The sequence below is a fragment of the Juglans regia genome, chromosome 15 (genome assembly GCF_001411555.2).
Source record: "Juglans regia cultivar Chandler chromosome 15, Walnut 2.0, whole genome shotgun sequence".
NCBI classification, from domain to species: Eukaryota; Viridiplantae; Streptophyta; class Magnoliopsida; order Fagales; family Juglandaceae; genus Juglans; species Juglans regia.
In genome coordinates this window covers 7,309,165-7,334,491 of record NC_049915.1, presented here as the reverse complement: position 1 = coordinate 7,334,491, position 25,327 = coordinate 7,309,165, and the positions used below count along the sequence as shown (strand labels likewise).

The window sequence follows — 25,327 nt, the reverse complement described above, 5'->3', positions numbered from 1 at the left end:
CTCGAATTGAATGGGTAGATTAAAATTATTTAAGATAAAAGTGTCTAAGAATGTTAGGAGGTCTAATTTCTAATTGAGAAATGCTACTTTATTTTCAACCACTTCTAATTCAATCAACTCAATGGTCATTTAGACTTCGTATTTTTTTTAAATCCATCTTAACTGATTATTATAATTTTTTTAAATTTTAATATAAAATATAATAAATAATTCAAAATTTTTAAATTTTTAAATATAATAATATTAAAAAATAATATTATAATAATATTTTATCATCTCAACTCAATTTAACTCAACATCTAAATACAGCCTTACTCATTTACCTATTGTCCTCGTGATCTTTTATTTTTTCAACAATTATATATATATATATATATAAATATATATATAATGATTTATACAACTTTTTAGAATTTGTAATTTCTGTATGCTTTTTTTTTTTCAAAACATTAGGAAAAATTAATAACTAAAAAGAAGTTAATTTAAGAAAAATACACATATATATATATTTTAAAACTGCAAATAATATATATAGGATATATTAAAATAAAATAAAATAAATAAAGAAACGAAAAAGTAATAACTGCAAATAATATTTATAGGATATATTAAAATAAAATAAAAAAATAAAGAAACGAAAAAGTAATAATGTAACTTTTCAACTCAAAATCATCACATTTTTTTAATTTTTAAATATTTTTTTAAATTAAATTAATTTTTTTATAATTTTTTTGAATTTATTTTTTTAAAAATTGAATTTATTTTTTTATTTTTTATTTATATATTAAATATTTGATAAAAATTAAAAAAATATAACATATAGATATTGTATGAATAATAAGAAATTACGTAGATTTTTTTAATAAATAAATAAATAAAAATTATAGTGGCTACCCACCTCCACCCAATCTAGTATCTACTAGTTTCTTGTCTCCTTCAGTCCCTCAGACGGGCCCCTTGCTCATCTTCTCCCATCTCAGAAAGCAAACACGTACAAATCACTGACAATCTCTTCGGCATTTTCCATTTTACTCCTCCAGCCATTGTCAGCTACTCGATTTGGAACAAATTCTCCGGAATCAGCACTTTGGGATCAGAAGGACTCGCTCTCTTTCACTCTCCGAATCATCTCTTTTGGTGCTTTCAGATCAGGATCTCACTTATACCCGCACGGCGCAAAAAGGGTCTTCCTTCCTCTCTTGTCTGTGTGCACAAAGAGCATTGGAAATGCAGGCAAGCCAGTGATTTTTCTGGGTTTTAAAGCCTATCGGAATGTCGCCAGAGATTTGATGGAATCGGAGCTCTTGGTTGGTGCTTTCTCTGTTTTCATTTCATGGAGCTAATGGTTCGTTGTAGTCCGTGTAAAGTACCCAGATTTCTTTCTAAGCTTCGGTTCGCCGTCGTTATTTTCGAGGTGAGGCCTTAGTTTAGTTTTGCATTTTCTTTCTGTTTTTTTGGTGCTCTAATAAATGGGAGATTGTATGGTTTCGTTTGCTCACAAATTGTTCGATGCTGTGTTTCGTGGCTAAGAAAGTATGGAAAAAGAGGACATAAGAGTTGGGGTTTTGGAAGAGACACTGTAACCCACAGGCGGTTGTGAGTTATCTGTACTTTGTTCTGTGTTTTCTCGGGAACAAACGAGTGGGGGGTGACGGTGTAATTCGAGAAGGACAAGTCCTTTAGGAAATTAACTTGCTTGGTAAATTTATGCTTCAATAATTTCTTAAGCATAGATGGTTTAATGCTTTTCTTCCAATTATTTTTTTCTTTATTTTTTTAGGATATTTATGGAAACTATTCGTTGGTGCTTGGGGAGGCAAATTTGTGAGAGAATCGCATTAGTTTCTCTCGCTTTATAGTATATGCCTCGTATGGAAATTTAGCTGAGCTACTTACTGTTTATCTTTCGTCGATCGCAGAACTCAATTTTAATAGGGATGAAAGAATTTTTTTTCCTCTGTATAACCCCACATAAAAGTAAAACTCAAAAGAAAGAGAAAGAAAAACTGCTCATTGGATTCACTAGTTTCTCCTTCAGTTTGGTGGTAGGCTGGTAGCTCCCGTGGGCCTGGTTTTCTTAGATCTGCTTCTCTTTCTTAGCAAATAAATCGATTTATATATGATATGTTTATTTCTTTTTTATTCTTAATATATGAACCCAATTCGGGTCTTTTGATTTTACCCATATTTACCTATTGTGTCAGATAACCCAGAAAGAACATTTTGCTCACTTTCTAGTTTCTGCCTCAGATTATATTGATATTGGTACTGTTGGGAGCTACAAGTGGAAAATCCCTAGGCCATCAACTGCAATGGCAAGGTCCAGGACGGGAAGGTGATAGTAACATTGTTGCACACTCTTGCATCCATGACCAGATAATTGAACAAAGAAGGCGAACTGGGCACAAGGTGTATTCTGTTACCCCGCAACATTATAAAGAGTCTGATATCTCAAAACTGCTTTACCATAAAGGTAGGGCATTGCTTGGTGTCTCCAACTTCTTGGAGCAACTAAAGGATGCTAAGCAACCCATAAGAATATATCTAAATTATGATGCTGTTGGTCACTCGCCTGAAAGAGATTGTCGACGGGTTGGAGACATTGTAAAGGTAGGCGTTAACGTTAGATCAGCATGCTGTATACATGGCTTATGCCTGTTATCCTTATGTTGGCTTGCTTTCTGTATTAGTGTTTCATCATCTTGTTTCTTCGACCAGGTTGGTGAGCCTCCTGTGACCTCTCTTCCTGACTCTCCTTCTTGCAATCCTCATGGTGATCCTCCAATTTTTGGTGACTGCTGGTATAACTGCACGTTGGATGATATCTCTGGGGAGGAAAAAAGGGCTCGCCTTCACAAGGTTTGGTTTTGTTTTCTGCATATTCTCTCTTATTTTGCAAACTTGTGAGGATTTGGATAAATTTCTGTTTTGCTTTTTTGTATTGCTTGCTGTCATTTGTTACTGCTTTATCCCCGTTAGCATTGTAATTTAGATTACTCTTTCAGAGAGTTTCTTATTAAGTAGGGAAACTTATTCTTTGGAAGCAACTTAATGCAGGCTTTGGGTCAAACAGCAGACTGGTTCAGGAGAGCCCTGTCTGTTGAGCCTGTGAAAGGAAACCTGAGGTTAAGTGGATATTCTGCATGTGGACAAGATGGAGGGGTACAGCTCCCACGTGAATATGTTGAAGGTACCTTGACAACAAATGAGTGCCTTGGAGCTTACAACATCCTAGTTACACTGGTTCTTCTGTTTAAATAACTAATACACTGATCCTTCGACTGTTTTCTCCAGATGGTGTAGCTGATGCTGACTTGGTTCTTTTGGTTACAACAAGACCTACCACTGGCAACACTCTTGCATGGGCAGTGGCATGTGAACGTGATCAATGGGGCCGTGCAATTGCTGGTAAGTTATTCATGGCACATCTTTTGGTCTGGAGCATTTTTGTATCTTTGCAAGCGGTAGAAATCTGAAATCAGTATCAATGGTCTTTTGTAGGGCATGTGAATGTTGCTCCACGCCATTTGACAGCTGAAGCAGAGACCTTACTTTCAGCTACTCTCATACATGAGGTCAGTTAGTTGTTATGTGTGCGTGCTAGCGTGTGTGTTGTCTTATTTCAGCTGCTCTAATGCATAAGGTCAGTTTGTTGTTGTGTGTGTTGGGGTGTGTTGTTTACTTATAAAAAAAAAAGGGATATATGCATGTTTGTGTGTGCGCATAAGTACTTTTGTATGCTGAGCAGTAAATTTTATATTTTTCCAGGTCATGCATGTTCTCGGTTTTGATCCCCATGCCTTTTCGCATTTTCGAGATGAGAGGAAAAGACGGCGTAGTCAGGTAAACAGTACTCCATATTATTTTAGATCCTATCTTAAGATAATGACTGGAAGATTAACCAGATATTTAAGAGCAAATTGCAGCAAGTATCACCTATGTCCAGGGATTTGATGTCATCAATTGTAGTTTGGAAGATTTTTAAAAAAATTGTATCTTCATTTGCTGTGTCAGTAAGCTCAATGCAATGGGTTTGCCAGACTTGAGGAGCTCTTTCCTAATATAACTTGATTTTGCAGGTCCTTACTCTCTTCACACATTTTTTCCTTCATATGGTCAATTACTATAATTTTGCAGCTGCCACGCAAATGCAGCTTTGTGGAATATGTATGATGAAGTTTGACCTAAATTTCGAGAATAGATTTTGATATGATATGCTAATAGCTCTAATTTCTAATAAATATAAGTTTCTTACATTTTGACTAGAAGGTACTTTCAGAAACAATAAGATATGAACTTCTGATTTGGAAGGCACAAGACTTGCTTATGTGTTTGTCTGAAATAATTAAGTGCTTATTAGTTTGTTTCCTTTATCTTCTCGTTAATAATGTGCTATAAAAAGGTTAAATTTCATAGATTGGAGGTTCAGAGGCACACATTTTGGTACCTTATTGTTACCTGTTGTCTCTATTTGCAGGTCACGAAGCAAGTTATGGATGAAAAGCTTGGTCGGATAGTGACACGTGTGGTGCTTCCACATGTTGTCATGCACTCCCGATATCATTATGGGGTGATTGTCAATGTTTAACCTTGATGCTGTAAAAGGATTTGTTTTTGAGAAAACCTTCAAACCGGATGTAGTGAGAAGTTTGCTTTTACACCCTCCAATTGGAAGCCGACACGTAAGCGCTCTAAGTTATTCACAATAGAACCGATTTGAGGAAATAATACTCCCGTTGCAAAGCGCTCTCCCCCTCAGTTGTTCTCTCTTTCTTTCTCCTAAAGGCCGTCTCTCTCTCTCTCTCTTTCTCTCTCTCCCCACTTAGATATCCATTTCTCCCCCCTCAGTCGCTCTCTCTCTCTCATCTTAATCCTGGCGACAGAGTCTCTCCCCTCAAGCCCGTGACAGAGTTTTCTTTTTTTTTGCCCCTTTAACAGGCTGTTCTGCATGTTTTCATTTTCTTTTGTCCCTTATTTAATTTGTTGAATAGGAATTGGAGGGAAGTGCCATGTGGTGAGCTCAGATATGTGCACATGGCTTTCCCATTCCCATGCTCTTAGACTGTGAATCAGTTGTGGGAACCTGCTGTTTTGGGTGGGTTTTCAAGAGAACCAGTTGCCAAGGAACCACCAGATTGATTTTAGGAGACAGAAACCCAGTATTTTAGGAGCAATGATGCCTGGAGAACTGTGAGTCTGAGATATGAGAACGGCCCCGTAACTTAGTTTTAGTGCAAATGCAGTTTTAAAGAAACCAAGGAGAAGGACAGAGAGGGAGAGCGACTGAGAGAGAGAGAGAGAGAGAGAGAGAGAGAGAGAGAGAGAGAGAGAGAGCGACTACGGGAAAGAGAGTTGCCACTGTATTTGTTTTGATGTAATCGATTCTATTGTGACTATATTAGGCTGCATACATGTTCCCATTGGGGGGTATAAATTCCATATACTCACCGCGTCCGGTTTGGAGCGCCTCTTTGTTTTTTATAAATCTGCATCATCTCACGAGAGCTTATTTTGCATTTTTTGGCTATAAATGTTTCTCTGGCAGGCTTTCTCTGATAACTTTACTGGGTTAGAGCTAGAAGATGGAGGAGGACGTGGCACATCAGGTTTCTATTTTGATTATTATCGTTTTGGTTTTGTTCCAGAACCTTGCAGAGGCGAATCCCTTTTTTTGATTTGGTAGCTGAAAATTTTAATGGCGTCCAAGTTAGTGGTATTTCTGGAGGCCAGCGTTTGGTTGGATTATTTGAAGATGGGCTTGAGAATTTAATTACTTGGTGAATAATTAGGGGTGTAGCATCTATTACTTTATGACAGACGACATTCAATCTATAGTTGTGTTGGAATTCATCAGCATAATGCTCAATGTACGTCTAAATTTCTTGCAGGATCTCATTGGGAAAAAAGGCTTCTGATGAATGAAATTATGACGGGGTCAGTCGATACAAGATCAGTAGTTTCAAAAATGACGCTTGCTTTACTAGAAGATAGTGGGTGGTACCAGGCTAATTACACTATGGCAGACCATCTGGACTGGGGTTATAACCAAGGAACTGAATTTGTTACCTTGTCTTGCAATCTCTGGAAGGGGGCATACCATTGTAACACGACCCAGTCGTCTGGCTGTACATATAACAGGGAGGCTGAGGGTTACTGCCCAATTGTAAGTTACAGTGGAGACCTCCCTCAGTGGGCACGTTATTTTCAACTGGCTAACAAAGGTTTGTTCTTTATTTGTTATTAATCTTCATATCTAGTGATAATTGATGCTCTTTAACCACTGTCTAGGGTTTGATTTAAGCATGCAATAACCAACTGTACTAGCAAACAAGAGAAGAAAATAAAGACTGGAGATGACCAAGAGCAACTATATAATTAATTTCAAACAAAAGAATATCAGTTGTCAACTAAAAGTATCATAATGGTCTCTGTTAACCCGTTGCATCACATTCTACACCATCTGTGTTAACCACTAAAGTTTTAGTAGCCGCCAAATATTTGCACTGGGATTGGGATCCCTTAATCAGACGATGGTCATAATTTGGATTGTCTTGTGCCTGTGTCAAAATCCTCTGTTTGTTATAATCAAATAGTATCTCGATCTCTGCTCCAATACTCAAATAAATTAAGTTAATGCCTTTATTTGGCAATTTGCTGATTAATATGGATATCACCATTTTATGTACTTCAGTATCAAGTTTCCAATTATTTGATCTTGGTCCTTACTGTGAGGTTCAGTTTACTAAGTTACTAACGTTATTGCCATTTGCAGGAGGGCAGTCCTCATTGGCTGATTATTGTACGTACTTTGTAGCTTATTCTGATGGATCATGTACAGACACGAACAGTGCTCGAGCACCAGACAGAATGTTGGGTGAAGTGCGAGGCAGTAGCTCTAGGTCAGATTTGTTTGGCACTTTCTCAAATAGCTGTATGGCATGTCTGTTGTTCTATGGGATGTAGTTAAAAAGACAAAAAATTCAATATTGCTTATTATGTTTCTCTTTTTGAAATAAAGGTGTATGTCCTCATCATTAGTACGTACGGGCTTTGTACGCGGTTCTATAACCCAAGGAAATGGTTGTTATCAACACAGGTGCATTAATAACTCTCTTGAGGTATGACTTGGAGCTTCAATACTTTTTGGTTCACATTAATGAATTGCTCGCTAACTAGGTCCAAATAATTAGAAAGTAAGTTAAAAAAAAAGAAAGAAGGAAAGAAAGTAGAACAGGAGAAATAGCATGAGCATCTAATTCTGAATAATTTTAAGCGGGAGCTACTGAGCACTATGTTGCTTTTTTATATCAAAAGAAGCAAAAAGCCTATGGTTCATTTTTATAAGTAAGAAATTTCATTAATTGAACAAAACTAGGCAAAACCCATGTACACAGGAAGTATACAAAAGAGACTCCTAGTTACATTCTAGAAAGCTGAAAAGATAGCAAAAACTCATGAACATTCCCTCCCTTTAAAACTATAGCAGAAAGCCATTTAGCCAAGGAAAGTACAAAAAAATTCCATAATTCCCCCACAGCTCTCTCCTTGTTGTTGAAGCATCTCTCATTTCTTTCTGTCCATATACACCACAACAAGCACAAAGGAACCATCCTCCACGTCGCAGCCAGTTGAGGGCTATGATGATGCCTATTCCAACATGCTAGGAGCTCCACCACTCTTGGGCACAACCTAGGTCAACCTGGCTCTACTAAATATGCCATTCCATAACTCCCTTGCCACCTCGCAATGTACAAAAAGGTGGTCAATCGATTCACCATTGTTCTTACACATATAACACCACTCCATTACGATTATCCCCCGTTTTCTTAAATTGTCAGCCGTCAAAATCTTTCCTAAAGCTGCTGTCCAAGTAAAAAATGCAACTTTGGGAGGCATAGAAACACTCCAAATACCCTTCCATGGAAACGCAATGGGCTGATAATTTTTCAGCACCTTATAGAAAGATTTAACAGAATTTTTTTACTCCCCGAAGGTTTCCACAGCATTCTATTGCTCCCATAACCTCATTCTGGTGGAGTTCTCTTTTTAAGCCTTCTTTCCCTCTTTTCTCCCAATTGCTTTTTAAAAGTCAAATGAAATATAAAAGGTACTTTCCTTTGACTCAAACTACATGTTACAATGTTTGGTATAAGAAATATTAGAAAATCACAAACAAGAATAACTTGTCAAAAAAAGAAAAATAATCAACAAGAACAGGTGGCTAGACGGTGATTACATGTTGTGTAGAATTCTTATGTCCTTGGTTCAATGCAAGTAGTCCATTCTCTAAAATATGTTTAATTGGGTTCTCAACTCTAGTGAGCTTGATCTGATCCATACTAGTGCACCGTGTATCTAAGTTGGTGGATTTGTGATTGATATTTGCTTTCACTTGCAGCAGTATATAATGTTGACTGATTGTCTTAAATAACCTACCTGTGGTTTGAGAGCATGTTTATCATCCCCACTGCCCACCCAAGAAAAATTAGGTAGCTTTGTGCAGAACTCACTTATGGTGATTCCTAACAGAGTGTAGAACTCACTTATGGTGATTCCTAACACACACACACACACACACACACACACACATATATATATCTGCTAGCTCACGTCTGTGACTACAAAATTGAAGTTTCCTTTGATCATTTATACATTTACAATGTGATGTCTTATGAAAAATGGCATCCATGTAAAGACTGTAGAGCTGGACATAAGCATGGGTATCCAGAGTTAATGAAGGGTGACAACTTACTGTTTGTTGATGCTTTAAACAATAATTCAATAAAAATCCATAAACATTTCGGCATCATGGTGGCAGGCCCCAGCTATGCTGACCTGTTAAAAAAAAGTTAAATATAAAATAGGAGCTATGCCTGTTTTACTACAGTAGGAGGGCAATGGATAACGTTTATCATTTTCTGTGTTAAATCTACACCTCACCTTCGTTATCACACACCCATACCCATCTAAAAAAAAACAAAAAAAAGAGGGCAATGGATAATATTTTTTAAAGTTTAAGCTCATCCCCTTGTTAGCCCAATGTAACTCATTACTATACTTTTCAGGTTGCTGTTGATGGTATGTGGAAAGTATGTCCTGAAGGTGGTGGGCCAATTCAGTACCCCGGCTTTAATGGTATTTATCCCATTTTGTGCACTGATGGTTTATGTTGTAAAATTTATTTGTTCACACCTTTTTCTTTGTATAGATTTTAATGCTTGTTTGTGGGTGAATTGATATGCCCGATCTTTGTCTGTAGGTGAATTGATATGCCCTGAATACCATGAGCTCTGTAGCACAGGCCCGGTTCTTGGATCAGGTCATTGTCCTGATTCTTGTCATTTCAATGGAGACTGTGTTGATGGAAGGTGCCGTTGCTTTCTAGGATTTCATGGTCATGACTGTAGTAAACGTGAGCTTTTGTTTCCCTCTTTTCCTATTTCATAGTCAATACACAAAATACAAGCTTGCTTGTGGAATTTCAATTTTCTGATATTTCTTTTGATTTGGCGTCAGTTCTAAATTGATATTTTTTGCAGGCTCCTGCCCCGGCAATTGTAATGGACATGGCCAATGCCTCTCTAATGGGATTTGTGAATGTGAAAATGACTACACTGGTGTTGACTGCTCCACAGGTAAAGGAATATCCTTTTCTTTTTCTTTTTCATTTTTCCTATGTTTTTTTTAGTTGGCTGGTTCTTTGTTTAATTATAATGAAACTTCAGAAAACCTACTTTTTGGTGGCTTTCAAGCTCATCACGATTGAAGTTCCCTTACTGATAAAAAAAATAGTCTTACTCAAACTGTACTGTTTTTATGGGGAAGGGAAATACAAGGGTGATGATATACATATTGAGGACTTGTGAGACCAAAAAAATAAAAAAACGTGTTACTCTTGTGGTCGTGTTTTCCTGCATTGCAGATGAAGTGAGACCCACTATGCCCAATTGATTTTTGATATTGTTCATTTTGGAGAATGGCTTCAAAGCGAAGAATGATTAGTTCACATTAGTGAAAAAAACCCTTCTTTTAAGTTCATAATTTAAATATATCTAAGCTCTTGGTGTGTCTTTTGACCTGGAAGCTAGAATAGGCATAGTCAGCCAAGTGCAATCGCTGCAATTTTCATATGAATAAACAAATGAGGGATGAAGTGCAGGAAGAGGAGTAAATGTGTTAAAAAAATCCCTGCCAGCTTTGTACTAATATGTTCATGTGTAGATATACACAGACAATTGGTTGAAACCCCCTCCTACTCTGTCCGACCTCCTGTGTATGAGCTTCGAATTGGCCTTCAACACATGCCGGGAGAAGGGGGTTAGACCTGCCTTTCCGGGAATATCTACTCAAGATATTAGTCCTTGTTTGATCCTTGCATGCGCATGATGAAATTAGTTTGACAGATTATTGTGGTTAGTGTTTTAATCTGTTAGCTTGTTCTTTTGTATGATATGCAGCCATTTGCAATGAACAATGTAGTCTTCATGGAGGAGTCTGTGATAATGGAGTATGTGAATTCCGTTGTTCAGACTATGCAGGCTACACATGCCAGAACAGCTCCATGCTCACCTCTAGTCTTCTAGTTTGCAAAAATGTGCTGGAAAGTGATCTAGCTGGGCAACATTGTGCACCCAGTGAACCAAGCATACTGCAGCAACTAGAAGAAGTAGTTGTCATGCCCAACTACCATCGTTTGTTCCCAGGTGGTGCCAGGAAGTTATTTAATTTCTTCAGCAGTAGCTACTGTGATGCAGCAGCTAAGCGCCTTGCATGTTGGGTAAGTTGCCTGTCTTAATACAATTCCTTTTTCACTAAGCATTTCAACTGTGCCTCACATTGTTCTTTCTGCCCTCTGTGTGTGTGTGTGTGTATGCATATTGCCAGAGGTTTTTCTTGGTATGAAAGAAGTTTATAGCATATGCACATGACAAGACCTGTCACTCGGGAGAACAATTCAAAGGATCACAATTAAGAGTGAACTGCTTTCTGTGTAGATCTATTAGGTTCTAAATTGGTTGGTAAATGGAAGAACTTCACAGCTCAAGCAAACACAAATACTTTCACTAAACAAAAACAACCCATTAAATAAACCAGAGAGGAGCTATTCTTACAAATATATGAAGGTAGTTGTCAGGTTGAGATCCTATCTAGTCTTTGATTTGCAAATCCTTCACTCACATGCTTATCAAGTTATCAGCATTTCATTGTCTTCTTGAGAAACAGAATTCGGCTGAGTATCTCAGGTTTTTTCCCCTTCTTTTGAGAATATATCTCAGATTTCAACATAAAGGATCCTGTCACCTTTATATTTAGCTCTGCCCGCAGGAACCCTCAACACATCTGCTCTGTAGATGCTTCTGTAATATGCAATGTAATGTAGAATTGCACCATGATTGACTAGTGGCTTGTTTCAAAGGGTTCGGGTTTTCATGGTTTGTAAATTAATAAATGATTTATATGAGATATTTCTGTTCCCCCCCATGTGGCACCATTTACTTGCCATTAAGACTTGATATGGTGTCAAATATACTAGTTTTTGGGTCATTTGAATACAAAATTGGTTTTGGTATCTGTTTGACTAAACAAGATTGGCCTGAATCACCAGATCTCAATCCAGAAGTGCGACAAGGATGGAGACAACAGGCTTCGGGTCTGCCATTCAGCATGTCAGTCGTATAATTTAGCTTGTGGAGCTTCACTTGACTGCTCAGACCAGACCCTCTTCAGCAGTGATGGGGAAACTGAGGGGCAGTGCACAGGGTCCAGTGAAATGAAACTCTCATTACTTGATCGGATGCTGAGTATTTTCTATCTCAGCAATAGTTCCTGGAAAGGAATGTCTGTAAAAAGTAGGTAGCTTTAGTATTTTATTTTTTGGGGGGGCTTAATCTTTTTCGTTGTGTTTGTTGTTTTATCCAGATTGGCTTGTAATTGTATGGGGGGTTTATTATAGGGAAAATGGCATGTAATGCACCAGCCTTAGATGTAGGGTTTCCTTTCACATAGCCCAAAAATATTAAGAAAGTTGGGTGGGTAGTTAAAGGTTACTGAGCCTAGGTTTTCAGAGCTTTGTAATCTGAAAGCCGCTCGTAGAGAGTCCAGGAAAAAAAAATGTTGAGTGAACAGAGCTTCGGCCGAAGGCCTTAGAAGAAGTAAAGAAAAGCTTCATTTTTTTCATCGTGGTTCGTATTCATTCCGTTTTGTTCCCCTTTTTACAGCGTTTCACCTCTGGTAATGGTTGAATGTTGCGCAAGAATCTGACTAACAATCGGTTTGGGTTCGGTCTGGGCCAAAACAGCTGCCGGAATTAGCATTCATCATAACTAGCACAGATCTTGTTTAACCATTCATACACATCACATATGTATTCATCATAGCTACTACGTATGCCATATCTGGTGAGCTATATATATGCCATAAATAATGTGTTTGAGGGAGCTAATTAGTGTAGGCAAATTTTATACAAACTTGTTTACAGCTTATCTTATACGAGTTTATTTAATAGATAGCTTTGTTAACAAACAGAGGGTATAAGGCCTATCAAATGAGAAAATGTATGTGTTCAAGAAATTAAAAGAGGGAAGGTGGCGGAAATTGAAAATTCTATACACTAATTATATTATCATCTCACTTTCATTCCACTAAATGTAATGTGATATATTTATCATTATTAAATGATTATTTATTGTATGTTTATTTATCATCTAATCTTGATAAATGTGTCACATATTATTTAATATGATCAAAATAGGATGTGAGTATAGTGTATAGCATTACTCAAAAAAATACATCCGATAACAGAATCTTACTAGTATTGAAGGTGGGGGAAATACTCTTGAAAACCAAGAAAAAAAAAAAAAAAAAAGACATCACCATATTCTTATAATAAATTAATGTTCCATCCAATTATACCAAACCCAATAACAAAATCATAAACGAAGAAGCACTTGCATCCCAATAATCTGTCAATAAGGATCACAACTCTTATGGGCAAATCGTGATCAAGATATTCGATCCAGGGCAAGCGAAACGGCTTGAAACATCATCGTAAGGGTAGCTATACGCGTTCGGACATGCTTTCTTGAACATCTCTGAGTACTGAGTCCGCGTGCAAGTTTGTGGCGTCGAGTGGTCGTCGGCACAACAAAACTCGGCCGTTTTGAATGCCTTGCACGCGCTCTTGCATGCGACCACTGAGCCAGAAACATTGTTAACCACCTTCAACTCCGACGGGCAGCTGCCATTCAAGTCGGCGATGCAGCCCGCGTACGGGCAGTCAATTGTTCCGCCGGTGACATTGATGCGCATGCCGACGTTGTAGCCGTCGGTCAAGTAGACAATGTAGACGTTATTTTCGGTGGGTTCTGATGCGGTGATAAACTCGGCTGACGTGAAAGGTGGCTGGCCAACTCCGCTGCAATTCAGCGAGCCACAATCACCGGTGGAGCAGTTACCGTTGTCCGAGGAGTCGAAGTTGCACCCAGTTCGGGCCCAGACCCTGCCAGACCAGCCGGGGTAGGCATTGTGGATGACCAATTTTCCCGGTGCCAAGGGAAAACCACCGCCCCCGAGGGTGGGACCATTGGAGGAGATAATTGCGATCCACACTGTGTCGATACATTGATTATCGAAGGAGAAAGTGACTGCTAAAGCCATAGTAGCTGCAATTTTACAATACAGAAACGAGCAAAACTTCTCAATCCTTGGTCGAAAGTTAATTTGTAATTTTTGCATAGAAATCTCTTGACAAAAGAAGTCTAGTTAAGAAAAAAAAAAAAAAAAAACAGAGAGATAGAGAGAGGACTCATGTAATCCATTCCTCCCTTATCAATAAAAATTATATTTTCTCACCTTGCTTGTTCCAAGTACGTCAAAATCTTCACTCATGAAATAAAACAAAGAACCAGCTTTTCAAAGTTATAAAACAAGGGTTTTCGAAGGGTTGGGGGAGAGAGGAGATCAGAGAAGATGAAGAGAATGATGTTATTGCAGTGCATATTAATCTTGTATATATACAAATAAGGTAGTTAACAATCTGCCAGAAAACTTCTAGTAATCAACAAACTCTATTACTTTAAGGAAGTTTTTACCTGAGAATATAGTCGAAAGGAAAAGGAGAGACACCCCTTTAATTCCTGCTCCCATTGTTTGTTTCTGTGAGAGATCAAGAAAGATGGTGTACATTTCTTGGACGTGGTTCATGTATTACTTATAATGGCTCGGCCACCCACCCCCCTTCTCCCTCTCTCTCTCTCTCTCTCTCTCCTCTCTTTACTCCTTGATTTTTATCTGTCACACCCCTAGACGTGACTTACACCCCTAGACGTGACTTTTCCTTCCGGTGTCGGCACAAGAGCCGGCGCGACAACGTTGAAATACGTGGGGTGCGCATTATCTTCCTTTCTGTCTTTTTTTTCCTTTTTTGTTTTTTGTTTTTCTTGCTTCGTACACAATTTGCGGCGTGCAATAGAGATTGTAGAGAGTCTTTGTCCCACGTTGAAAAAAAAGCGTGAAAAAAATAGGAAAATCCTAAATACAATTTTAGAATATGTAATATACACACTTTTCTTTTTAAAAAATATAGTAGATTTAAAATCTACATAAAAAAATCTAAATTTTAATAACGAGTTCTATTATTTTTTAAAAAAAATACGAGACGTATATGCTATAAAATTATATTTAATATTACTCATGCAGTAGGTATATTTTGAATTAGAGTGTAGATGAAAGCTAATATTTTCACACACTAAGTTTGTGTTTATTTGTTGAATCAAACTCAACTCATCTCAAATTAATTATTAATGAAATTCACAATTTTTTTAACTTTTCATAAAAAAGTTAAGGAACATGATATATCGAGAGTTAGGTCCCAACACCTTTTTTTTTTTTTTTTTCACATATTTAGTGATTAAAGATATGTTTTTTTAATAATGTTGTGAATTTTTTAAAAATGTTTAAGGATATAAAAGAGCTCTAGAAGGTTGAGTCATAGCTATTGCCATTCATGAGCTGCCAACTAGTTGTCATGAGATGGTGGGAAAACAAGAACATGGGCGGTAAAGAACTACATGATAAAGGATAACTCTGTCCAAATGTAAACAGAGTGCCATGGCTGTTTAATGTAACTCTGTTTTTCATGCTATTGTTAATTAGAAGTACAAAAACAGAGGCTTAATACAAAGATCAAAGGCTTCCTTTTACAAAGAGCTGCTTACTCTGCTCGTGCCTTGGATTATTATTATACCACCACCACCACCACCGCTATTTAGAAGGCTCTCAGCAGCTTGGTCTACGCTCACCTTGGTCTACGCTTTGCTTTTTCCCCATTGACTGTTTTTCTCAACATTTATTTTATGACCTAATAAATTTGACTTCTGTGGCCTTTAAAAAAAGTAACGTTCTAGACGAAAGGTTCCAGCTTACTCGTACGCTTGAAAAACGCACTGCATGAACGTGCTGATGTGCAACAAAACAAAAAACCAGACAGCAACCCAGTAACCGAAACCAACCAACAGCCCTGAAATTTCTGCCGTTTCTGTGAGAGAGAAAGATGTTAAAGGTACCAAATTTGAGTGTGGTGCATTGCATGTGGGACTTTATTTTGAGGCAAGAAACAAAAGAACCTAGAAACCCACGTCCCAATGCCAACTGATCTCTCCACTCAGAAACCGTAATGTACTGTAAAGCAATTATGTTGTGACTAGTCAATACATTAGTGAGTGACACAATCATGAGCGACGACACATCTTTCCTTTCATGTTAAATTTTCCTCTTGAACCCTTGAAAAATTGGCGTATGCGGCCAAGAATTCATGGGCTAGATTTAAACGACAATAATTCGTAGTAGACATGATGTTTCTGCTATGTTTTTCAATAATTGTTTTAGGATCTTCACAGCCCAACTCACAATATGGCAGTTGAACACCTCACACACTGTTACTGTTTTGCATTCAAAATACACTATAACACCATAGAACATGTATCCAGTTGGGTACACTTATAAAGAGTAATGTTAGATACAGTTATGAGATATGTAAGCACTGTACATTTATTTAAAAAAAGAGTAAGATTTACTAATTTTTTCAATAATTGTTTTAAGATCTTCACTAGTACTTTCGTCTAATTTTTGGAGCTTGAGCTCTTATAACTTCGACACCTTCAATGTGACCTACCCAACGTGTTTGAGATAATGCATGGGTTGACAGTCAAAATTACCTTATCTCTACAAGATACAGCACATGAATTAGTCCTATCACATACAACTTAAAAAGTCTTCTTTACACACCTTCTTTATTGTTTGTTTCCTACCTATTATGTATCATATCCTTATCCGCTTTTCTTTTACTTTAAAATAAAAGAGGGTGGGAGGTACCGTACGGGAAAAGAGTGGAGAATATAATTTCCTTGCACTTTTATCAAGTTTTATTGGATTACATGTGGTTGGATTTTGACATTTTATTCTATATGGTGAGAGCTTTTTTTGACCCGTGCCCATCTAATTTGTTGTTTACTACAAATTTTCAAACTTATGATTCAATGTGATATTAACATGCACGATCACCCACATGCAAGACATCTTTAGAATATTATAGTTGGGCTTAATTTGTGGCTCATATCTTTGGCAATTAATTAAACTAATAATTAAATTCTTAAAAAATCCAAGATGATGTTAAAAAAAAAAAAAAATCGACAAAGCTTAAAAAAAAAATACAAAAATTATGAAACCATGGTGTTGCTTTGTGATTTATGTTAAATACAGCAAAATCACATGTAAAAATAGTGCATAAATCTAGAAACTCACATGTAAAAAAATAAGTTTTTAATAGTATATCTTAATATTTTTTAAAGGGAGTAAGCCGAAATCCATATGTAAAACACCAAGTTTTTAATATTGGACCTTACTATTATTACGATGAGATGAGATAAAATACTTTCACTAACTAAATGGATACACATTGCAGCTATATTTTGAGTTTGGGCCGTAGACCAAAGCTAATATTTTCCTTTTTACTGAAACTTTCTGCCCCGACCAAACACACAGATGGAAAAGATATGTCAGAGATCTTTTTCAATTGAAACGAACACAGCCTAAACTAACAAACAAAAGCAGGAAAAATTAAACAATCGAATGTCCAAAGAATTGGAAATCCCAAAATCAAAACCAAAGCTATATAACTAAAGTCATAACAATATTTTAGACTAATTTACAGCTATTCAAGGAACTTTAATACGAGGTCTTATACAGTTTTTTATCTAGATTATTTTTTACAATTTGAAGAGAGATAGACAGCACGTGGATACCACTCTATAGGTTGAAGCTGGGAAGTAACAAAGTGTCGAAACCACGCCGTAAAAGAGATGCACCAAGTGAACAACCAGTACCAAAAATCCAGAAGTTATCTCCTTTTTTTGTAGGGTGAATGTGAGCCCACTAGAAGCCCAAGGAAGGGAAACCATTGAAGCCCAAAAATCCAGAGTTTGGCCCGTTCACCCTGAAAATGGGCTTTCTGATGATAAATAGAGAAACTTGAAACTCAAGGAAATAGAGGGGCACACAAGAAGCAACTTATGCCGAAACAAATAAAGAGAACGGGGAAAAAAAAGTAGTCTTACTCAAACTGTACTGTTTTATGGGGGAAGGGAAATACAAGGGTGATGATATACATACATATTGAGGACTTGTGAGACCAAAAAAAATAAAAAGTGTGTTACTATTGTGGTCTTGTTTTCCTGCATTAATTGCAGATGAAGCGAGACTCACTATGCCCAATTGATTTTTGATGTTGTTCTTTTTGGAGAATGGCTTCAATGTGAAGAATGATTAGTTCACATTAGTGAAAAAGCCCTTTTCTTAAGTTCATAATTTAAATATATCTAAGCTCTTGGTGTGTCTTTTGACCTGGAAGCTATATTGTTAGAATAGACATAGTCAGCCAAGTGCAATCGCTGCAATTTTCATATGAATAAACAAATGAGGGATGAAGCGCAGGGAGAGGAGCAAGTGTTAAAAAAATCCCTGCCAGCTTTGTACTGATACGTTCATGTGTAGATATACACAGACAATTGGTTGAAACCCCCTCCTACTCTGTCCAACCTCCCATGTATGAGCTTTGAATTGGCCTTCAACACATGCCGGGAGAAGGGGGTTAGACCTGCCTTTCCAGGAACATCTTCACAAGATATTAGTCCTTGTTTGTTCCTTCCATGCGCATGATGAAATTAGTTTAACTTATTATTTTGGTTAGTGTTTTAATCTGTTAGCTATGTTCTTTTGTATGATATGCAGCCGTTTGCAATGAACAATGTAGTCTTCATGGAGGAGTCTGTGATAATGGAGTATGTGAATTCCGTTGTACAGACTATGCGGGCTACACATGCCAGAACAGCTCTATGCTCACCTCTACTTCTAGTTCGCAAAAATGTGCTGGAAAGTGATCTAGCTGGGCAACACTGTGCACCCAGTGAACCAAGCATACTGCAGCAACTAGAAGAAGTAGTTGTCATGCCCAACTACCACCATTTGTTCCCAGGTGGTGGCAGGAAGTTATTTAATTTCTTCGGCAGTAGCTACTGTGATGCAGCAGCTAAGCGCCTTGCATGTTGGGTAAGTTTCCTGTCTTGATACAATTCTTTTTTCACTAAGCATTTCAAACTGTGCCTCACATTTCATCCCGTCTATTGTTCATCATCTTTTTTTTCTTAATTTCCTGGGAACTAAACAAAAAGCGCAAGCTTGTCTAAAAAATGCAATAAAATTCTTTCTTTCGTCTTCTTTCTCAATTTTTATGAAAACAGACGGAGAACCAAGAATTGCTACAAACTAAAGCATATCACGGGGAAAAAAACTATTTTCTTTTTTTGCAATTCACAAAACGGAAGCAAAATTAAAAGCTGCTCCAAACAACAATGAAAAAGAAAAAGAAAAAGAAAGAAAGAAGAAGGGTGACCAAGGAGAGGGAAGCCTTTAGTAGTTGAAACGGTGCGTTCTATTTTTTGAAACGGTGCGTTTTATTTTGTTCTATATTAGCAGCCGTTTACTCACCGTTTACACGAGACGACTGCATTGAGCATTTTTCTTTCAAGAAATACATATATGTATTTCCCACACCTTCCATAACTCTGAAAACCAAGGAAAAAAAAAGAAAAGAAAAGACATCACACATTGTCACATTATACCAAACCTAATAACAAAACCATTCACGAAGAAGTACGTGCGTATAATCCGTCGATAATGATCATAACTCTTCTGGACAAAACGTGATCAAGAAATTCGACCCAGAGCAAGTGAAACGGCTTGAAACATCATTCGGACACGCTTTGAACATCTCCGCGTACTGAGTCCGCGAGCAAGTTTGTGGCGTCGAGTAGTCGTCGGCGCAACAACACTGGGCCTCATTGAACGCCCCGCACTCGCTCTTGCACGCGACTACCGAGCCAAAAAAATCAACCACCCGCAACTCCGGGGGACAGTTCAAGTCGGCGATGCAGCCCGCGTGCTGGCAGTCAGTTGTTCCGCCGGTGGCATCGATGCGCATGCCGACGTTGTAGCCTTCGACCAGGCTGATATCGTAGAAGGTATTGTCGGTGGTTCCCAATGAGATGATGAACCGGGCTAACGTAAAAGGTGGCTGGCCGTCTCCGATGCAATTAAGCGAGCCACAATCACCAGTGAGGCATTTACCGTTGCCCGAGGAGTCAAAGTTGCAGCCAGTTCGGGCCCAGACCCTGCCGGACCAACCGGGATCGACAATGAGCTGGATCGATTGTCCCGGAGCCAAGGAAAAACTGCCATCCCCGAGGGCGGGACCATCATTTCCGGAGAAAGTTGCGGGCCACACTGTGTAGCTACATTCATTCAGGAAGGAAAGAATGGCTGCTGAACCTGCAATATGACAATAAACAAACGAGTAAAACTTCTGAATCGAAAGTTAGTTTGTAATTTTTGCACAGAAATTTCTAAATAAAAGAAATTAGGGCTATTGATATTCCCAACGTTACTCGATGTATTTAGAATTATTTACTCTAGGTATAAATATGTACAAATGTCAGTCTATGTATGTGTGAAGAAACAATTGCAGGTGCAGCAGCTCTGCATTAGTGAAAAACAGAGTACTCATTGTAATCCGTTTGCTCTCTTATCAATAAAAATTCCATTTTCTCACATTGCTGGTTGCACATGCCAACAAATTTTGGTATAAGGGTAGGCTTATCCCACGCCTGAATACTTTTTCCTCAAGTTAGAAGCACTCCTGCAATGCTCTTGGTAGAAAATTGTGGAGACACAATGGAGAACATACGACTGCAGGAGCTCTCAAATGATGACAATATTCATCTCCCAAGATCTTAGACAGGAGAATATGAAGCCAAGTGCTACTGCCTTAAGGATTATAAATCAAGGGGTAAGCAAGTAAGTCTATTTATCATAGAATATTCTGTGTAAAGAAAGCAAAGGATGCATGGAAAATTGTACAAAACAGTTTCAAGGCTCAACCAAGGTCATCTTCTTTAAGCTTCAAAACTTATGGAGACACTTTGACAATTTGGGAATGAAAGAAAGTGAATTTGTCAAAGATTTCCATTCAAGAGTTGCTGAAATATAAATCAGATAAGAAGCTATGGTGATACCATTGAAGAAAAGAGATGGTTGAAAAAGCTTGCCTCAAAAGTGTGATCATATAGTAGAGTAGCTGCCAAGGAATCAAAAGATTTATCAAAACTCACCATATTGGAGTTGATGGATCTATTGAAGCACATGAATGAATAATGAGCAGATTTTCAAGTTAGCCTTTGGAGCAATCATTTCAATCAAAACTTCATGTCTCACGGAAGGATTTCAGCAAATGAGGAAAAAGAGAGGGGCAACAGCCAAAAGAAAGATCAATATATAAAAAGCCATAACAGCTTCAAAGATGGGCAAAATCGAGGAAGAGGAAGAAATGGAGAAAAATACATGCAAAAATCGGGTACCTCCAGTAATCATTGTCTCATTTGCAAAAAGTCTGGTCACAGATTTAAAGATTGTCGTTTTAGATGCACTAAGTGCAAAATTCCTAATCATTCTAAAAGAGATTGCTGGTACCCTGATAAACAAGAAAAAAGTGATGTAAATTTTGTGAAAGACAATCAAGAGGACCAGCTATTTTACTTTTGCATGAATGCTGAACTAGAAACACAAAACACATGGTTTCGGGATAATGGTTGCAGCAACCATGTGGTGATGAATTCAGATTTTTTTATGGAGCACATGTAGAACAAAAGGGCTCAGTGAGAAAAGGTGAAGAATACAAAGTTTACTGACTTCGAAAGGCATTATATGGACTAAAACAAGCTCCTAGAGAGCATGGAATAGCAAGATTGATAGCTATTTTCGTTGAAAAGAAATTCAAAAAAGCAAAAGTGAGCCATCCTTGTATGTTAAGCATGAAGGCATTGGAGATCTTCTGGTTGTTTGCTTATATGTTGATGATTTCATCTATATGGGCACAAGTATGAAGATGGTTGAGGATTTTAAAATAGCGATGATGAAAGAATATGATACGACTGATTGGGATTGCTGACATACTTTCTTGGTATTCAAGTAAGACAAACAAAAGTTGAGTTTTTATTTACCAAGAAAAGTACAATGAAGACTTGTAGAAAAAAATTCACATGACAGGTTGTAAGCCAGTATCTAGACCTATGTTACCTAATGAAAAATTACAACAAAATGATGAAGCAGAGAAGGCAGATGCTAAGGCATTTAGAAGTCTTGTTGGTTCCTAGATTTATCTCACAAATACATGGCTGGATATTGTTCATTCTGCCAGTCTTATATCGAGGTTTATGAATTAGCCCAGTAAATTTCATTATGCAGCAGCAAAAAGAATCCTTCGCTACTTGCAAATCACTAAGAAAATTGGCATAATGTACAAGAAGAAAATTGACAACGAACTCGTTGGTTTTACTGACAATGTTTGGATAGGATTACTTGAAATTTGAAAAAGCACAGTAGGCTACATTTCTTGTTTGGGTTCAAAAGTTATTGCTTGGAGTTCAAAGAAGCAAAAGACAATTGCCTTTGTCTTCAACAGAAGCCGAATACATTGCAGCAACAAATTTCGCATGTGAAGCTTTATGGCTAGGGTGGGTTTGGATAGACAGATGAGATGAGATGAGATGAGATGAGCTGCTTCAAATAATAATGAGATTTTTTGAATAAAAATGAGATGAGATAGTTTTGACTTTTTAGGATTTGACAAGGGGTGGGTCCCACTGTGCGCTGTTCATGTGCTGTTTACGTCAGTTTTGGTACTGTTCACGTCAGTTTTCACAGTTTTATACTGTTTATTTAAGTGAATATTTTCAAAATTTAAGAGATGAGATATGTGTTTGGATAGCCAAGACTACTTACTATACGGTAGTACAATTCCATATAGATATTTTAGTTTGAGCCGGCTATCCAAATCCACAAAAAGAAGAATAGTTTCAGATTTGAAGCAAAAAAATTGAAGAACCTACGGTAGTTTGTTGTGACAACATGTCAGCAATTGTAATGATTAAAAATCTCGATTTTCACAAAAGAACAACACATTGAGATCAAGCATCACATATTTGGTTCATCAAGGAAAAATTCAATTGAAATTCATCGATAGAATTCCTAGTTTTCTAAGATAGGGCTATGGATATTCTCAACGTTGAGCAGATGTATCTAGAACTCTCTCTCCAAGTATAAATATGTATAACTGTCAGCCTAAGTGTGGAAAACAATGTAACAATTGTAGGTGCAACAGCTCTGCATAAGTAAAAAAATTAAAAAACAGACTACTCATTGTAATCCAGTGCTCTCTTATTAATAAAAATTATATTTTCTCACATTGCTTGTTACACATGCCAACATCTTTCCTAGTATGTCTATAATCTTCACTCATTAAATCAAATACTCCAAACAATCTCTCTCTTTACACCAGCAGGTCTTGTATAACTTTGTTTGAAGACAGCCCATATTAGTCAATTTTTTTTTATTGGATAGCCCAGATTTGAGAATCCCAGAGGAACTTGAGAAACCCATGAAACCAGAAAATTTCAAGGGAATAGAGTACCCAAACTACAGGGTATCCAAATTTCAGGTATCATTTGATTGTTAAACTTATTTGAGTTCAATTCAGTTCAGTTTAATTTTGAGTTTAGTCTAATATCTAAACATTCAACTCTTAAATTACTAAACTCATCTCAACTTAAATTCTCTTTACATGTGGGATTTACAACCTTTTTCAATTTAACACTTCTTTATACGTGGAACCCATAACCATTTTTAATTTCTTATTAACATCTAAACACATTTAAAGTCATCTTAGATAGATCCCACAAAACTCACTCTACCATTTTAATTTACTACTATTCATAAAAAATTCAATTCAAATCAAATCAACTCAACACAACTCAACGTCCAAACATAGACGGAATATAATAGAGGAAAAGATATAGAGAAATGGAATAACCAATACACAAATGAGTTATCCCAAGAGAGTGAAAACATCAAATTGATTGGTGTGAGAACCACCGTAAAAATACTGGGAAATGTAAAGAAAAGACCGAAAAACACCCGAAAATACCAACATTTTGTTGGGAAAGGCGGCCAAGATATATGCTGAACCGGTAGAATATGTCCTAAACCGAAAAGAAAGTAACTGAGCCGGTCAGACATTGTACTGAACCGAAATATAAACAACTGGACCGGGAAGAATAATACATGAACCGGATGAAAAAGCAGCGAACCTAACGAGAAGTGGCATGACATTGACGGGTATGACTATGAAACCCAGTAAAAACCGAAAAGAAAACCATTGAACCGGGAAAAAGCAAACCGGATTTATACAGTCTGAACAAGATGGGCCACGTAAAAATACATGGGAAAATCTGGAGACCAGCCGGTCTGGAGACAAGCCATAACCAGCCCTCCAATCTCATTTTGCCACGTCAGCATGATATGTGATTAACTATATTCTTGCCTACACTAGATCTCATCCCTTACCCAAACTTCCCCTCCCATCCCGGGCATCAGGTTTCAGTATTTCGGTTTCGGTGCATCAGGTTTTTGTGAATGAAGAAGGATGGGATTGGAATCGGTTGGGGTTGAATTGGAAGAGTTGGTCCAATTAGTGATCGGTTAATTGATTTTTTTTTGGAGTTCTCTTTATTTTGTTGCCTTTAAAGAAGCCTATGGTGGAATCGATGTTGGAGGTATTGGGCGAGGTCAATTTCCGAGTCGGTGCTTGATTTTGGGGCTTGTGGGTCTGGGTCTCCTTCGGTTTGGCATTTGAAAATACGAGTTTTGGGTATTGGGTCTGTTGGTACTTAAAAAGGGAAAAGCTTTTATGTGCTTATGAGTTGAAAACTCCATTGACATGATTAAGAAAGGGCTAGCTGCCTTGACAATGGAGCTGCCCTTACAAATTAACAGGGGGCTAGTTTTAGAGGGAAGATCTGGGAGGGAAGATCAGATTCTTTTGGAAGGGGAACGTATTCGGTGCAGTGTGTCTCCCAGCGATAAATTGTGTTACGTGTAGTAACAGGACGTAATTAATTGATTTCCCTTCTATCATGCTACAGACCTTTCATCTTACGTGTAGTCAGCCCATTGGTAGGCTGTTTTTCGCCCAACAGCAGCAGGGCCGTTGCAAAGCGTTTCTCAAAAAACATACCATATACGACTTGGGGGCTTGGATATGGAACTCTGAATGGGCTAGAATCTGTTTGTGGAAACACCCAGCAGTCGTCTTCCACCTCGCGATGGTCACCAGAGGAAGACAGAGAGGAGAGAGAAGATGAAGAAAATGAATTCTAAAGATTAAACTAACGAAAAAGCTAAATTCAGGCAATTTCGAGCACCCTTTGCGCTAGGGGTGCTACCCGCATGGTGCGGGGCGGGGGCACCCCCTCCCCGCCCCCCGCCCCGCACCATGCGGGTGATGGGGGTTTTTCCCCCGCACCCCGCCCCCGGGAGGCGGGGGCGGGGTCCCCCGCCCCGGTGCCGGGGGGCGGGGGAAAAAGCCCCATCCGCCCCGCCCCCCGCATTATATTAAAAAAAAAAATTTTTTGGTCTAAAAATATTTTTTTAGACCAAAATTATAATATAATTTAAATAATAAATTAAAATTTATAAATATAAAAAAAATTTAAACTCATTAGAGTTAGATTTTGGATTGCTTTGGCCTCCTAGGCCAATCTTTATATAGGAGGCCAAAGCAATCCAATGACTTGAATATAATTTTAAGTCTTTTATATATTGTGTATATTTATATCCAATATATTTATTTAATATATATAAATAAAAATTTTTTTTTTAATGT

The 25,327-nt window shown here is 37.6% G+C and overlaps 3 protein-coding genes across 4 annotated transcripts; 1 reads left to right on the top strand and 2 right to left on the bottom strand.

Annotated features, from left to right (window-relative positions):
* Window positions 1-937: 937 nt before the first annotated feature.
* Window positions 938-18,503, top strand: LOC108991685 (leishmanolysin-like peptidase). 2 transcript variants are annotated; one of them, XM_018966020.2, is made up of 17 exons: window positions 940-1,414; window positions 2,251-2,610; window positions 2,719-2,859; window positions 3,058-3,190; window positions 3,295-3,408; window positions 3,502-3,575; window positions 3,769-3,843; window positions 4,478-4,570; window positions 5,546-5,606; window positions 5,889-6,221; window positions 6,773-6,899; window positions 7,019-7,118; window positions 9,066-9,135; window positions 9,260-9,412; window positions 9,540-9,635; window positions 10,458-10,777; window positions 11,606-12,177. In XM_018966020.2, exons 1-17 carry the CDS (start codon window positions 1,334-1,336, stop codon window positions 11,855-11,857), a joined length of 2,583 nt encoding a protein of 860 aa, XP_018821565.1. In that variant the 5' UTR covers window positions 940-1,333; the 3' UTR covers window positions 11,858-12,177. The 2 variants fall into 2 exon arrangements, with proteins under 2 accessions (XP_018821566.1, XP_018821565.1); XM_018966021.2 differs by lacking the exons at window positions 10,458-10,777; window positions 11,606-12,177 and adding an exon at window positions 18,286-18,503 and having other exon boundaries at window positions 938-1,414.
* Window positions 12,923-14,227, bottom strand: LOC108991686 (pathogenesis-related protein 5-like). The gene is made up of 2 exons (XM_018966022.2): window positions 14,091-14,227; window positions 12,923-13,661 (listed from the first exon to the last, which is right to left on the bottom strand). The coding sequence occupies exons 1-2, from the start codon at window positions 14,200-14,202 to the stop codon at window positions 12,985-12,987; spliced, it is 789 nt and encodes a 262-aa protein (XP_018821567.1). The 5' UTR covers window positions 14,203-14,227; the 3' UTR covers window positions 12,923-12,984.
* A 447-nt stretch (window positions 18,504-18,950) lies between the features above and the next one.
* LOC118344665 (pathogenesis-related thaumatin-like protein 3.5) lies at window positions 18,951-24,677 on the bottom strand. The gene is made up of 2 exons (XM_035685769.1): window positions 24,590-24,677; window positions 18,951-19,881 (listed from the first exon to the last, which is right to left on the bottom strand). The coding sequence occupies exons 1-2, from the start codon at window positions 24,675-24,677 to the stop codon at window positions 19,235-19,237; spliced, it is 735 nt and encodes a 244-aa protein (XP_035541662.1). The 3' UTR covers window positions 18,951-19,234.
* Window positions 24,678-25,327: the final 650 nt, after the last annotated feature.